The sequence below is a fragment of the Filicampus tigris genome, chromosome 1 (genome assembly GCF_054856515.1).
Source record: "Filicampus tigris isolate MCC_2025a chromosome 1, RoL_Ftig_1.0, whole genome shotgun sequence".
NCBI lineage: Eukaryota > Metazoa > Chordata > Actinopteri > Syngnathiformes > Syngnathidae > Filicampus > Filicampus tigris.
Window position 1 is genome coordinate 27621407 of NC_141217.1, and position 17092 is coordinate 27638498.

The 17092-nt window shown below is 41.4% G+C and overlaps 1 protein-coding gene and 1 long non-coding RNA gene across 6 annotated transcripts in view; one reads left to right on the plus strand and one right to left on the minus strand.

Annotated features, from left to right (window-relative positions):
* nbeal1 (neurobeachin-like 1) overlaps positions 1-13822 on the minus strand; it is a 38577-nt gene extending 24755 nt beyond the window's left edge. For 4 of the 5 annotated variants that reach the window (XR_015086702.1, XM_086029698.1, XM_086029697.1 and 1 more), the window contains exons 1-8: positions 13713-13822; positions 12968-13243; positions 3553-3644; positions 2553-2714; positions 1829-1910; positions 991-1118; positions 792-874; positions 133-218 (exon numbers count right to left, since the gene is read on the minus strand). Coding sequence is in view for 4 of the 5 variants with exons in the window: in XM_086029698.1 (XP_085885824.1) it covers positions 133-218; positions 792-874; positions 991-1118; positions 1829-1910; positions 2553-2714; positions 3553-3644; positions 12968-13018 (684 nt within the window). In the remaining variant the exon portion in view is untranslated. Of the gene's footprint in view, positions 1-132; positions 219-791; positions 875-990; positions 1119-1828; positions 1911-2552; positions 2715-3552; positions 3645-12967; positions 13244-13575; positions 13689-13712 lie in introns of those variants that run through there. The other variant, XM_086029696.1, reaches the window with a different exon arrangement.
* Positions 7755-11038, plus strand: LOC147153431 (uncharacterized). Its single transcript, XR_015086703.1, has 3 exons — positions 7755-7941; positions 8373-8499; positions 9229-11038. It is a non-coding gene; the product is annotated as an uncharacterized LOC147153431 (long non-coding RNA).
* Positions 13823-17092: the final 3270 nt, after the last annotated feature.

The following is a 17092-nucleotide window of genomic DNA, read 5'->3' on the forward strand; positions in this document are numbered from 1 at the left end:
ATCTGTGGTCCAGAAGACAAATTTCAGGTAAAGAAATATCATAATCTTAACGTCTTGACTAGTCTCAGAACATTCACAGTGTTAGAGGGATTGTTCTTATGAAACCCTCATTAAATCTTTCAGGTGCCTTACCTGGTCACCAGCTACTATGGCACCAAATAGGTGCAGCAGACAGCATTTTAAGCTCTCTTTAAGGTGTTCACTTTCTTGAAAACACTCTAGAAAAAGAGGACACATACAGACACACCTATGCATTAGTGGACCCTAAATTGACCAAGGTCTAATCAGTGTGTAAAGCAGATAAAATAGGATGCCTGTCAGCACTGAACAAGCACAAAACAGACATGCATGAGGCAGTGACTCTGGGTCATGGTATTCCCAGGTCATCCATTAACTCAACTGTCTACACATCATGATGGGTAGGTGGGACACGTGGCATCATGGTACTGTTCATTAATAGATTTCAAGAATAACTTTGGGAACTTTGGGCAAGTTTGGAAACTACTGTACCATGAAGGACAGCACATTGACAGAACTCATTGCCTGGCATTATGCTTGCCATCAAACTACTACAGCTACACAGTGGGGAGTATTTGTTTAAAATGGCTGCCAGCAAGAAAGTGTTATCACCTCATCTGAATGGCTGGCAAACACAACAAGGACAACAGAGGGAAAACAGTTAAGTTGTAAGAGATCTTACAGAAAACAATTGAATAATTTTGTCATTTACCTACTTTTCAGGAATAGAAACAAATGGGAATGACACTGGGGCTGGAAGGTTAGAAACTTACGGTAAAAGAAGGGGACAAATTCCACAGTAAGTGGTGCTGCTTTGTACTTCTGTCTGCTTCTCTCGGCTGTGCCCAGCTGCTTCCTGGGGGGGGGGGGATGCATGTCGGACACAAGAATGAAAATAATTACACATACTGTATATTTTAGTGGCTAACTGCAATTCAGTGCTTATCGGCCGTATCTGCTGAGTGATATTACCCGCAGATTCGATGCCTCCAATTGCAATAAGGGTCATAGAGGCTCTCGCAGAATGCCAGTGCATGACGTACAAACTCCTCTGCCTGACTTTGGTCCACCAACTCCTTCTCTTTGGTATTGCTCTTCAGCTGCAAGACCGCATAGAGATGCACTTCAGAGCCTTTTTTCAATTTAGTTCTCTTGTATGGTCCATGGTTTGGCACGCTGCACACCAAACAACGTGACCCAAAGTGATTGAACTGGACAACTGCAAAAAAATATACCGGTGACTTACACTCACTGATAAAACTAAGTTAGTGGGAAATGCGCCGCATATACTACATTACTTTTTCATTCAACCGCAAACAGCATGGTATGCCTAATAAGAAAAAAGCTGATTACTCAGGCTGATGTAGCTATATTATAATACAGGTGAGAGTGGATATTTGAGATTTAATATACTTTGCTCGCTATGCATGAATGTTTTGAATTCCAGCCGGACACTACTATTTTTGCAGATTTTGTCAGTTAAATCCGGAGTCCATTCGTTTCTGCTGAGTTAAATCGAGGTTCTGCTGTACTGTATTAACTGTTGTGGTACAGCTTGACTAAGAATGGCTGTATGTAGCTTCATGGCAAGAAACACAAGTTTTATCGTGAAAGCTGTCCTTTGTCCATTTGGATGACAGAAACTGTCCAGGCTTGGATTTTTTTGCCACAGGTAAGTAAATGAAAGTATAACTACAGTTAAGTTTTATAATATGGTGTTTTATAATGAATAAATGTGTTCAGCTTGGCGCTGGCGAGAGAGTGACAGAGAGAGAGAGAAAGAGACAATAATAAGGTAGATGAGTTAGACCTGCTGGATATAAAGGGTCGTCATGGCAATGATGTGGTTGATGTAGGAGCAGGTGCCTATCTCCTCCACATTGGACAGGTTCCTTTTAGAAACACCCATTTTCAAACACAAAAAAGCATCAGTGCATCAAAAACAAAGACTTCAAAGGATATCAGTGACCTTTCAAATGACATTATCTTGTGTGTAATAGACAGAGCTGGGCATTTTACCCAAATTAAGTGTCTGTCGTGCGTTATCCGTCTGCAGCGTGGGTACCCTTCCGTCGTCCGTCATTCGCCTTTTTTTCCGGCAGGAAAAAAATAGTACCCGTCTATAGCCGGTCCTCCTCAAATTTTAAACGGCCATCCGTCGGCGAGTCCGACTAAGCATTCACTCGCAACACCCCCCCATGACCCCGTACGATATTTGAACAGAAATAGTGACACACTGCACTTTGAAAGATTGCCTGCTTGATTTGACAGCCTGGTCCCTCACTCAAATCTGTGCTCCAAGCAACAACAACTCACTATTTTCCTCCCCGCGCTCAGACTAATGACGGACTGCAGACGAATGGCGGACTAAATAAAGGGGTTTCCGTCTATGCTTAATCCATCTATTTTAAAATGTTTATCGTCATTCGTCAACCGTCAGCAAAACGGGCGTCCGTCAATGTCGGATAGACGGACAGGTTCGTCCCATAGGCGGAATGCCCAGCTCTGGTAATAGATATGTTTGTTGTCCTGACCTGCAGACAATGATGAGGAACTTGAGCAGCAGTAGTGCCAAGTTTTGCTGCTCAGGCTCCAGGCCATCAGAGGCTTTTTGGACGCACTGCAGAAACTGGTGGCGCAAAACCTGTAAGATGTTGTCTGGCAGAAGGCTCAGTACTGGCGGAGGTTCCTCCGGCCTGTACATACAATTGTATTATTATGAGCCAACATGAACCTTTTGGTGTTTACCTACTAAATGCACTATGGTTGACATAAAAATCTCAACATTTCATCTTTTTTTCATTAGCTGGGTTTACATGGAAACATGTATTCCAATTATAATTAATCCGAATGACCAAATGGAATGCAAGTATTCCATATTAACATCTCAATGGGAATCAAAAGGCCAAACCTGAATTTCCTTTTTTTTTTCCTCCATTTGGATTCGCAAGGGTGGTATATTCCTTTTGTCAATCCGAAGAAGCGTTATGTAGAGTTCAATCAGAATAATCAAAATGCATCCGGCCTACACATGCTCTGTCTTGACATATATGCGTATTGACGTTGTCATAGACGCACTTTAAAATGGCAGTGTCTTACCAGAGCTCGTCTGCGACGGGAGAGCTTGTTTTAAAGTATTTGTGACTTATTATTATTATTTTTTTTAATTAAGATGTTTCTTTAACAAAAGTGTTAAAACTATCACAACTACTGTCCTAAATGGACAAATGAACTCTATCTTGATCAATCACGTAATGGTTTACATCGATCTCCGTGTGTCACATGGCTGTAACAAGGCAGATCAGAATAGAACACGTCACATTGAAACAGGTGACCAGAGATCTTCATTCGGAAGGATTTCAATCAGAATGACAAACAGGTCTCCATGTATAACCCCCGTGGCGTGCAACAATAGCAACAAAGCACAGTAGCAATCACATTACACACTGCCGTCGCCATCGCCTGCATTCAGACTTTGAAGGAAGGAGGGCAAAGAAGGAAGCATAAAAACCTCTGATTGGAGTCACGCTTTACCTTAATGGTGGCTTTTCAAAGTCCACATCCAGACATCTCTCATAGGAGCTGATGAAACTCTCCAGCCACAGCTTCAAGTAGTCTGGGTCTCTCTGAGAAGTGAGAACAGAGGCCACACAACATGGCGAGAATTTAAGATTTCTGGGACTTTATTGTGTGTGAACTAAGCAGTTGGGCCTCCAAGAAGTTCACTCTATCCATCCCAATAGTCCCATTATAAGCAATATTAAGATTATACTGTCATCAATTTTCATCATTATCAAATACTAATGTTTATGTAATTGCTGCACATCAAGTTTATGATGACAAATAAAAATGCCTTTGGTGTTTTTTTTCCTTCTGCGACCTGGGACACAATACACCTGCTGGAGTAGAAAACAAGTCGGACTGCATTGTAAGGGGCGGGGGTTGGCAGAATGGGAGGTTGGGGATCCGTTAGCAGCCGGCATATCTTAAATTCATGATCATTGATCAAACCCAGACAAGAGATGGCTTACATACATACATGAATATACACACACACACCCGCACGCACACACACTTTGTTTGCACATATTTTAAATATTTCTGTCACTGTTCTGAGGCCCTTTTGCATTTTTGTTTTTGTGGTGAATAAAAATACTGTCTACTACAGAAAGAATGTTAATTTTAATTTAGACAATTAAATTTTCATCTCATGAGGATTTGTTGTTGTAATAGAAAAATACATTACATATGAACAGTATGTTGAATGTATATATCCGTCTTGTGTATTTTATCTTCCATTCCAACAACAATTTACAGAAAAATATGGCATATTTTGGAGATAGTTCGAATTGTGATTAATTACGATCAATTATTTTTTTATGCTGTGATTAACTCGATTAAAATGTTTAATCGTTTGACAGCTCTAATATATATATATATATATAGGGACTCATAAAACCAGTCTGGTGCAACCACCACTTGCCTCACGCAGTGCAACACATCTCCTTCGCACAGAGTTGATCTTGCTGTCAATTGTGGCCTGTGGAATGTTGGGCCAAACAAAAGTGTTGTGTTTATACTCTGGTTTGTATATACATACACACGACTTATTTAAACATTTAAACATTTAAATGAATGCAGTATTATATCCGCATTGACAGCTCGTCACATGAGGGCTAACTGTATGTGTCTGTGTGCCTGCCAGGGAGCATATTAGCCAACCGGAGCAGGAAGCACACTTGCTGCTTTTCTCATGAAGTCATCAAGACAAGCTTGTGACTGGAGAAATACCAGCCCTAGCCACGTAGTAGGAATAAGGAGATTTGCACTTAGAGAGCACAAGACCTCTGAGCTATAGATAACGGAAATGGTTACATTTTATTGTCTTTCACTGGTTCTGGATAGAGTTTAGCTTCTTATTAACCCATTAAGGACAGGAGAGCATAACCGCGGCCCTACCACTAGAGCCGGGAGCGCTGTTGCGTCTTTCTACCCTTAAAGCCGGGAGAGCGTATACGTCATTTTCTATTAATTATTTAATTCTGGGTCTCTTAACCAGTGAAATGCATCAGAATATACACGTGACGGTGTGGTAAGCCCGCGGAGGATGTTCCGGAATTCTTTCAAGTGATAATGGCGGACGCCACGGTTGCGAGTAACGACAGTGATATAGATTGGCACTCTTTTGAGAGAGAGCAGAGGGGCAAGTTCTTTAGCACCACCATCTGTGCATGCCACTGACACCTATATACAATACACCATGGAAAAAAATGATGTATAAAAACTAGGGGCAGGCGGCACGGTGGTCGACTGGTTAGCACGTCCGCCTCACAGTTCAGAGGTCGTGGGTTCGATCCCGGCCCCGGCCTCCCTGTGTGGAGTTTGCATGTTCTCCCCGTGCCTGCGTGGGTTTTCTCCGGGTACTCCGGTTTCCTCCCACATTCCAAAAACATGCGTGGTAAGTTGATTGGACTCTCTTAATTGCCCCAAGGTGTGATTGTGAGTGCGGATGTTTGTCTTTGTGTGCCCTGCGATTGGCTGGCAACCAATTCAGGGTGTCCCCCGCCTACTGCCCGAAGACAGCTGGGATGGGCACCAGCATGCCCCGCGACCCTTGTGAGGATAAGCGGTATAGATAATGGATAGATGGATAAAAACTAGGGGTGTAACGGTACACGTGGGTGTATTAATACGTTTCAGTATGGCATGTTCGGTTCGGTCCACTTATTAACGTGAGCTTACACACAGACGCTATTGACTGTTGCTCGCAGGTGAGGAGGGTGGCCGCACAAGAGAGAGCCAGAAAAGAGCCAGAGCTCAAAGGTCCCCACGTACACCGCGGTCTCCTGTTTGGGAACATTATTCTGGCTTTCCTGTTCCCCATTGCCAATGGGGAAAGGTGCGTGGATGAGTCTGAAAGTGGTGTGCTGACATTGCTACATGAAATCGGCGGCTATGTTGCAGCTAGCACGTCTAACATGCACGGCATCATCCGACTGTGCATGTTTCTTAGACGAGGAAGCAAGCAGTCTTTTTAGCCCAAAACGTCAAACTTAAATAGCGAGATTTATCATATTGTAGCGTTTTCCAGAATATTTAAACGTAAGTTTAAATATCACGTTTTAGTTAATCCAAGTACAACTGCTCGCGCTTTTCTTTCTCTGCTGCTCCACTCGCTTGCCATATGATGCATTCATGAACCTCGGAAACATCACAACTCAGCGACACACAAATCCGACCACATCAAAGATAACCCAATTCGTTACAATATGCTGTTGAACGTTCAAAGATTTCAATGCCTAAAAAGTGTATACAATTTCATAAAGACTTTTTAAAGTTACTGTATTTTTTTCATTATAAAATAAGTTTTAATATAGTTAGCAATAATTGTAACTGTTATTGTATGTATTTTTATTTTTTCACAAAAAGTGTATATATACTATAATGACAACTTGTCTTAAACTTGTTGCTGCTGAGTGTTTAAAGATTTCAGTGTCTTAATAATTTACAAAATTAAGAGATCTTTATTGTTAGTGTATTTTTTATTCTGGTGTAATTTCTTAGAATATCACCCGAACGGGTCGCTTTTATTTTTTTCTAAAAAATGTACCATTTACTTGTCATCTTTTCAAAATAAACATATTAAAAATAAAAAATCTGTTTTTTTGTACCGAAAATATACCGAACCGAAGTTTCCAAAAAACCGAACCGAACCGAAATGTGATTTAGCGTACCGTTACACCCCTAATAAAAACCCATAAGGAATTAGCAGATGAACAAAGATATAAATAAACTAACCACGCTGATGACAACATAACTGGAAGGTTTTCTAGGTGGAGGAAATGCCACTTTGTCTTGGAAAAAAACAAGGTTGTATGTGGCTTAATTTAGAAAATGAATGCGTACTGTCTGAGCTGCCACTGAATTTATTGGATAAGTGTTCAATCTTTTCCAGAATGTGACAAGTGCAAGGTTTAGCCCAAGTGACAGACAACTGACTGCAGTGTGTGTGTGTGTGTGTGTGTGTGTGTGTGTGTGGTGGTGGTGGTGGTGGTGGGGGGGGGGCATTACAGTGTTCTCATTTAGGCAGCAGTTTGGGAGCACAGATGCCCATTGAGGGTTTGGACTGTGGCACACATGGACACACCCTGCACTGTATGGCTCCCGCCCTTTTACCCTCGGCCTTCTTCACTAGACTGGGGGGAAAAAAACTTTCAGGCACAGAGTAGACAGACATGCAGACAGACAGAAACTCACACAGAGTCACAGTCACGGTCTCAGACTTACAGACATACTCAGACGTTTTTCAAGTTGTTCTACAAAGAATCTAATACAAAAACACACACACAAATGAACACAGATAGAAGTCACAATGTCATAATAGTAGTCACATGACAATTGCCAAAAATAAATTCAAACACGCATACTTTCTTTCATCACATTTAGTCCTTTTGCACAGTTATTTCATCGCATTGGGAAATATCTGTTTGAGATGACCTATGTGCATCCACCAAGGTCACCAACATGCATTCAGTTCTCCAGTGAGATGGTCAAAGATCTAAAAAGTGTCACTGTGTTAGGACTCTGCACCTGTGACAATTAAATGCAGAGAACAGTTGATGACATTACGCATTCATTGTGACAACTAGAATGTTCTGATCCGGTAAAGCAGATCAGGCGCTGCTATATGACATCATATTCTGATTTTAGAATCGGTGTTATGTCGCTAAGGGCTGTGCTGCTGAGGCTCAGCAAGCACTCCGAACCCTCCAGACGGGCGTGGTCGGCCAGTTGCTCTGCTTGTGTGGATAACCCTTTTTGGTAGAAAGTGACATGGTTGGAGTCACTGAAACCACAATGTTAAAATAAAAAAACTCTTTCACTGTGGATTTTAAAGAAGGATGTGGTCTGTGACATCACAAGGTAAGGATGCATTTAAAGAGGCATGTGGGCAGGGCATAAACCCATAGAAAACATTTATGATATACAAAGTCAATGTCATTCAAGGAGTGTCATTCCAAAGCATAGAAGGAAATGAGAAACAAGAGGGACATGATAATCAGTGGAGGAAAAGAAGCTAAGATAGCGTGAGTGAGGCAATCAAACAATTCTAAAAATTAGGGCTGCACAATATATTGAATAAATATCAATATCTTGATATTGGCCCATGCAATATGCAGCGGTGGGCATTCTGTCAGACTAACAGACCGGAGACTTTCTCCATGTTAATATCACTTTTTCAATTAGAAGCTGTAGTTCTCTTCACATTTTCCCCTTCTCTGGTAAAGCTAATGAGCAATAGTTTTGTTTTTTGAAGTGTTTTATTTCTTTTGTGTGTTTTCACTTATTTCCAGAGCTGGGCATCGGCCCTCTGTCCCCGGTTTCTGTCCTGCATATTCAATCGACCCGCGTGGCCCCGGCCCATCCTTCGCTGCCGACAGCCAATCGGCGTCGATTACGTAATCTATACGTCACAAGCAGGTGCCGCCTGAGCAGACACGCCGTCAAACAATGAAAAAGGATCAAACAAAAATTTATTTGGTTAGAAATCTCAGTAGGATAGCCGAATACCAAAATATTCACGAGCTGCAGCTGACATTAATTGTTTACGATTGCTGCAAATGGTTAAAGCTCAAAATGATTAAGAACAATTGGCCACTTCAGGCGATCGACCAGCCATTAAAGGCTTTGATCACAGACCACATGCTTTTTCATGAAAATTGATGGGAGCAACCCTACTTAGCTTTTACAAGTACCACCACCATAACCAACATTAAAATACAATAACATAGTAGGCCTTCAAAACAGTTTTCATCACAAATGAGACAGAGGGTTTATGCCTAAAAAGTATATGTCATTACTATCATTGCTAAACACAGTAAAATTGCACGCATTTGGAAGAGTAACACTACACCTGAATGGAGGAGAATTAAAATAAACAATACATAAAGGGGAAATCAACCCAAACATTTTTTTCCAGACTATGTTCTATGCAGGTCCAATGCAGAAACGAGGCATTCTGATTAATATTGCGTGAGTGAAATATGAGTTAAGCAACAAAATCCACCCATTTTTTAGCCATCTTTTGTCATATCTATTGACGGAAAATGACAACACAGTTTCTCACTGGCTTAGATAACAACCAATCAGCTTCAGAAAACAGGTGAGCTGTGATTAAATTGAGAGCTTTCTCCTTCTTCACCACGACAGACCGATACAGACTGCGCATCACAGCAGACGCTGCACCGATCTGCCTGTCGATCTACCGTCCCATCCTTTCCTCACTAGTGAATAAGAACCCAAGATATTTGAACTCCTCCACTTGGGTCAGGATCGGAACCCAGATTCGGCTGGGAATTTCTCCAGTAAGAGTTGGAGACCATGGCTTGAAGATGTCAACAGCAACACATCATCTGCAAAAAGCAGGGATGCAATACTGAAGCCACCAAACCATACCCCCTCAATGCCTGAGCTGCACTTAGAAATTATGTTGTTCATAAAAGTTATCAGCAGCACGGTGGGCGACTGGTTAGCACGTCCGCCTCACAGTTCAGAGGTCGTGGGTTCGATCCCGGCTCCGGCCTCCCTGTGTGGAGTTTGAACGTTCTCCCTGTGCCTGCGTGGGTTTCCTCCGGGTACTCTGGTACTCCTCCCACATTCCAAGAACATGCATGGTAGATTGATTGGACACTCTAAATTGCCCCTAGGTAGTGCGGATGTTTGTTTGTCTCTGTGTGCCCTGCGATAGGCTGGCAACCAATTCAGGGTGTTCCCCGCCTACTGCCCGAAGACAGCTGGGATAGGCTCCAGCACGCCTGCGACCCTTGTGGAGGATAAGCGGTGTAGATAATGGATGGATGGATAAAAGTTAACAGAATCTGTGACAAAGGGCAGCCATGGTGAAGTCCAACCCTCACTGGAGAACACAATATAATGATTTGCAGATCCTGTTCATCCACCTTATTCCCGAGGGCTTTGATGTCAATACAGTTATGGGTGCGACAACCTGTGCAACACCGGAAGTAGGAGTGATTTATTTGTTGCAGAGGCTTTCGCTTCCCAGAGTGGTTTATTTGAGCGTTTTGTTGGTTTGCTTTTATAAACAATCATAGGCCTCCGTAGCATTTAAAGTTGTCTTGCACATTTGTTAGCGGCTCTACTAACAAACAGAAGACATGCACCACGGAAGAGGAGAGAATGTTGTGATAATCCAAGGCTCAAAATAAATGGTTTTGCATCGCTGTTTGCGACGTAAATTGTGTATTTTGCCCCACAAACACAAACATCGAAATGCAAAACTGCGAATGGGTCGGCATTTACAGTTACGTGGCAAAACACCGAACTGCCAAATGTTACAGAATGATTGAATGAACGCTAACTTGTTATGCCCATTACACATCGATATTCTTCCGAATATCAAAAAAAATAAAAATATCAGTGGCCAGTGCTAACGAGGGTTTGATTTGCCTCCGGTTCGGCTTCCTCTGTGCGGGACTCGGAGAGTCTAAGAGTACGGCAGCATCTTTGTTTCCCCCCTAAGCAATCAGGAACTAAAACAGGTCTCGTGTGTGTGCGAGCCTGTCTTTGCGCCAAACTGAAGCATATTACCGTGGCACGTAGGGCTGTTCGATTTTGCCTAACAAGAAAATCCCGATTATTTTCTCTCAAACCCGATTTTACGATTACGATTTCTTGAAGTATTTTGAATGTCTTTAATTTAAACTGAATTTTTCTTTCTTTTAACTCAAAATGCCAGTCAATTTAACTTATTACACACAAAACAATCCACTGGGATTAACAGCACTTTACTGACACAATAGATTTCAGATCTGTTCTTAATTAAACCAATAATGATTCATTTTGTCAAGTCTCTTGTATTCTCACTCTGCATCTAAATCCACACCTTTGACTCCTTGCATATTTGCACACATTGAAGCCTTGAATGAGTATTAGGGATGGGTACTCAGCCCCAGTACTAACTTGGCCCTGGGGCTGAATTTTTTAAAATGCTGTATCAATAAACTCCACCCTTATCAGTTCTGTTAAAGGTCTGAGAGAAATTACTCAAATTATTTTTTGATTGATTTAAACTATATGAACATTATTTTGCAATTTCAAACACGCTAAGAATACAATTATTTATATGTTTGTCTAAAATGCATGTTCACAATTGGAGGCCAGCCATCTTCCCCAGGGCTTTGCCGTGTGCAAAAGAGGCACTTCTGACTCCTTCCTGTGCCAGTGTAGTGCTGTGTGATCTTATGACGACATATGTAGTATTTTTTTGGACCATAAGGCGCACTTAAAATCTTTCAATTTCTCAAAAATTGACAGTGCGCCTTGTAACGCGGTGCACCCAATGTATGGGTGAAAGTCAACTTTTCAGTTCGTCGCCTTTAATTCCTTCCTATATCGTTTGCGTTGTCATTCTCATGCGCATCTAATAGTAAGCAGGTATCTATGTTTTCGTCGTTGAAACAAGAAGTACTTCCTGCTTCTGAGTCTGGGAATCATGGGAAATGTAGTCCTATTAGCCTAATGCTGCGGTCAGCTGAGCCTTTCTGGCTGCGTGTTTCCAATGTTACAGTGTGGGATAATATCATTGTCTGTGGGACCGATAGGTGAATGTTAAGTTAAATTCCTTCCTATTTACTTTCACATTTATTATCATTTGTTTACATCATACCGGAAATAGAACTACTTCCTGTCTTTCGTCTGGGAAATGTAGTCCTACTAGCACAACACTGCGGTCACCGGTACACCAAAATTGTCGCTAATTGACCGCAATTAATCATAATTTTCAACTACACTTTTTTTTACGAAGCTTGGAACCGTATTTACTTGAGTAAAATCTGTGAATCAATGTGGATTTTTATTAGTATTTTGATTCATAGACTGTTCTATTAGCTTTCTTTGAACCTTGAATACGATTCATTTCCTGTAAAATACAACTGTTGAACGATACACCAAAGCCATACAACTGATATGGTATTTGACTTTGCAAAGTGCACAATTATTTTGGATTTCTCCATTGAGCCGTCGAACAACTTTTTAAATTAAAACAACGCAAAAGTCCATTTTTGAGACAGTGACTCTCCTCAAAGTTTTGCTGCAAAGTGAGCAGAGGTCAGCTGCCACAGTAAGTAAATAAAACTAAGTTAACTGAGTTAATTTTTTAGTGCACTATAAAATTTAAATTAATCTCCATAGTTAATGCTTTAACTTTGGCAGCCAACTCCTTTCTACATCTAATTTCCCTAATGCAAGGACAATCTGCCAAGTGACACTCTGGCTCATGGCCAGAACAAAACTGTAAAACTGAGATCGTTCCTGACAGTGTGATGCTGACTCAATGCAAGCACACACTCCTGGGAAAAGTTTATGCTTTTTATCACTGTGCAGGCACACCACTGGCCGAGATGAACATGCATTCAAGATCATGTGATCATACAAGCTTTACTTTCACACACAGCTTTGCTTTCATGGAGAAAATACTCTTTAACGGGGAGGTTGCCGTACTGTGCGTGTTTTTGTCAGGGATTAGTGTGGGCAGTGTGTTGTTACAGCCAGACTCACATGAGGAGCAGCTCAGGAGGGCTGTTTTGATTGGACGCCTGGAAATGCTCAGGCTTTAGAGGCAGGTGAATTAAATCTAGCCAACAGCTGACTCAAGCTGTCTCAGTTTGGGAGTTAGCTCATTCATCTCCACAGTAAACACTGAACAGAATTCATTGACAACAGTGCCCATATCATGATGAGAAATGAATGACCATCTACTTAAGCGTAACACACACGGGGCGACTTCAGTTCAGCTTTGGTGTGCTTATGTCAGACAGAGCAATTATTGTTGTCACTATTGACATAGCCCGGCTCATTGCAAATACACACTAATGAGATGGCAAAGACGTCAGATACAGCACAAGAACAGAGTAATGGGATCGCATCTCACCTTGGTGCAGTAAAGCATCCAGACCTCGTAGAGTCTCTCGCTCGATGCCATGACCCCACTGAGTGCCCCCCTTGGGCTGCAAGCTCCACAGAGGTCACTTCCGTGGGAGCTTCATGGTCGTCAAGTCAAGACCTCAACCTCGGTTGCTGGGCAGCATAGCATCATCATGATCATCCCACGCAGGCATTACATCACACAAAACCAGCGAAATCCACGGAAAAGCTTCCAAGAAGGAGTTGCTTCTGGCTGCTGGTGATTAAACCCCTTTCGGCTTCTCTGGAGAAGAAGGAGACAGTCGGTATCCTTAATAATATTGACCCTGTCAGGAAAGCACCGCAGACGTATTCAATAGTTACTGTACAAACTTAACGTAACGAAGCTACTAGCGGTAAAATGCATTTGTCACTGTCGATGCACTTTGAGCTGCCATACTATAATCCAAGCAGAAACTGTCGGACTTCTTTGCTCAGTCAACACGCACACATGATCAATCGCAATGTCTACTTCTCGTGTGTGTTTCTACAAGCTATCGGCCTCGACAGTGCGGTAACAGCTGTGTAACACCTTCAGACATTTTCGGGCAAAAGTAAAGCATTAGACGACATTACCTGCTCAAGCTAAGATCAAGCTAGCTGTCAAAATGCCCATTTCCATCTGTTAACATTCCTCCAACTCATATGACAGAAACTGCTCGTCTTACCAAACCTGTCCAACCACAACGGTCTTGTACATAAGAATGGGATACCTGTTTGTTTTGGTTTCGCCGAAGAGAATCGGGAGACACCTGGGTAGCGAAAATCACTATCTTTGCCGGAGAAGAACGCGTCAAGTTGGCAAAAACAACGTGGAATGGAGAGAAGGCTACAGTTCGATGATGACTTAAGGTTTATTTCAAAATAAGAGAGTAGTATTCCAAGGCATCCCAAATTGGGCTGCGTTTGATGTGGAGTCGATGATTTGAAGATTTTTATTATGAATATTGTTGAAAAATTATAGATGTTTCAGAGAATGTATTTATATATTTGTAGTGGCAAGTGGGAACGCTTTTGTGTATATACCATGACCTCTTATTTTGTTAGCAAACCAGAAATTGAATACCCAATCTAACTGCTACGGTCACACTGGCAGCGCTATGCTTTTGTGTTGTCTCGCAGAAGTACATAGGTTAATTGTGCAATGTATTTGATAAAAACTATTTATTATACGACGATAACAATTGGCATTCGACTGTCGAAATACCCGTTAGTATGTATAGTCTAATGTTTACGACATTTCTCCCCCTGCTTTACGGTGCCGATGTGGCCTTTCGCAGTTGCCAAGGCGTCGTTGCGTGTTTCATTTCTTGATGTGTCCCGACGCCCAGTGGAGAAAGTGTAAAGGTGCAACTTGAAGTACGGGTTCTCTGACGTAGTAAACTTCCTACTGTGACAAATGTTCTTGAACATGTATCAATGTCCCCAATCCCACTTCTTGCACTTCCTGAATGTAGCACACAGATCAAACAAACACACTCACAATCACACTTAGGGGCAATTTAGAGTGTGCAATCAATTTACCATGCATGTTTTTGGAATGTGGGAGGAAACCGGAGTACCAGGAGAAAACCCACACAGGCGCGGGGAGAACATGCAAACTCCACACAGGAAGGCCGGGGCCATAATCGAACCCACAACCTCTGAACTGTGAGGCGGACATGCTAACCAATCGACCACCGTGCCGCCCGGTAGTTTAAGTAAATTAAATATATTTTGCATGCATTATTTTGTGTTAATCTGAAAGGAAGAAAATGAATAAAAACTTTTCATCATAGACATTTCCCTTATTTTGAATAAAATATTATCATATATATTCTGGGAACAGAAAAGTCACCAATAGCCAATAATGCCCCAAAACAGCAAAAATATATTTTTTGTTTCTACTTTCAGGTTTGTGACTAAGTGCTGTAAAGTGAGCCACTGAATACCACCGCTTTGGCCCTCTTTGAATAATGTATCTGTCCCAAGTATAAAGGGAGTTCTACTACATCCTCACAGTACAGATGCACACAATATATCATAATTCATGCCTGATCATTTTTTATGATTAGGGGATAATCTGGATTACCTCTTGACTTCTTTCTCTTTTCCTTTTATTCACGGCTTTGTCTGACTTTCAAAATGTGTTATCACTGATTGTAACTAAGACGCCACTATCTCATGACACCCTCAGTCAGCTCACTTACTTTCCTCCTCTTAATCATCATTTGCTCCCTGCTTTTATATCCTCCATGAGGAGAAGCGGGGGAAAACATTAATTTAATCACGTTTTAAGCATTGCAATAAGCAGGAGATGGATATTAAAAGTTAATTGGGACAGAGTGTAAGGAAGCCCTGCAGGAAGTACAGTACAGGTGTATCCACCATCATAGGTGCAGCACAGGCAATGTGCAAACCTTCTTTTTATTGGTAAAATGAAGTTCTGTAAAACAGGATGGGTGGTAAGGTCGAAATCTGTTCATCTGTTTCTGGGAAGCCAGCCAGTTTCCCTTCTGGTCAGGCCAGATCTCAAATTCGAATTTAGAAATGTTTGTTTTCTTTGTGTTTTGTTGACACTCAAAATCAAAATGAAAAAAAAAAATGATATCAGATTGTTCTAACATTTGCACATTTCTTCAATACAACAAGTAATGTGGCTCATTATTAGTGTGTATGGCCTCCACATGCCTGTATGTACTCCTTTCAATGTGATGAGATGCCAGATCTGTGGGGATCTCTGTACAGGATATGTGGTGGTATACACGTGATGATTTCTTGGCCTTGATTAGATTCAGGTAAGGTAAATAGATTCAGTGTGACCTGCTCCAAACCAAATCACCCTATACGATACATTTTAATAAAGTGAAGGTGTGTCCGGGGAACGGACAATGAAGTCACTGCTGAAGTGGTACATTCTCTTGACTTTGAAGCAAGCAGCATGGGATCAGTTCCCACTCACAGTGACGGTGTGAATCGAGTAAATACTGTTTTTTGTTTGTCCGTATATGTGCCCTACAACTCCAGTCCAGGATGTAGCAGCTCCCAACTACACTGAACAGGGTAAGTGGTATAGAAAATGGACGAATGGAATGGCCAGTCATACTTTTTTCATTCAGGACTTCTTGACACATTCTATCCATATGAGACATCTAAGGACGTGCTGCCTACCAAAAGGATGAGGGGAGAGAAATTGTTAATGGCCCCGACCTGCAAAACCTTTTTCTTGAGGTTGTCTTTCCGTTTCCCTCCCATGCTGCCTGTTGTTGTTCCCATTTATGAGCAGAGTATAACTTGTGTGTCAGTGAGAGTACACATTAAATGTCATGGAGTACATTTTACTCGATGAAAAAAATATATTTAGTCTTGGTCAAACCAGAGTAAAATTTGAGATTAAGATATTCAGTGTAAATTTTACACAGGAAAAACAAATTGGTGCGATATTTACTTGAAAAACCTAGAAAAGATTTTTCACCCAGAAAGACTGAATACATTTTACAAGGAGAGTTTTTGAGTAAATTTTACTCACATAGTATTAGTTCATTTAAAAAAAAAAACACACACATCACTCAAGGGTTGAGGAATGAACCCACAAACTTCAGGTTGGGAGACCACCATGCTACCACCACCTGAGCCATGCCACTCCGATTGTGAATTACTGAATTGCTGGTGTCAGGTGGAATACTCGTACCTCCAAAAGGAGGCCCTCATATATGCGGTCTCCTTTTGGAGACACCAGCGATTTACTAGCTCGCAGTCAGAGTGGCATGACTCAGGCCAGTGTATGTCTCAATCCTTGAGTGACTTTTTTAAAAATAAACTAAAACTATGTAAGTAAAATTTACTCAAAAACTCTATTTGTAAAATTTACTTTAAATTTCTGAATATGGGTTTTTTTTTTCAAGTAAATATCGCTTCAATTTCTTTTCTCTGTTAAATCTACTCTGAATATACTACTCTCAATTTTTTCTGTTTAGACTGGGACGAAATATAGTCTTTTTAAAATGAAATGTACTCTCTTAAATTTACTGTTTACAAGACTTCCATCAAGGTAAAAGACAAAACCAAAATGTGGAGCACCGTATTGTTTGTGTTTGTTTGTCCATCTGTTTGT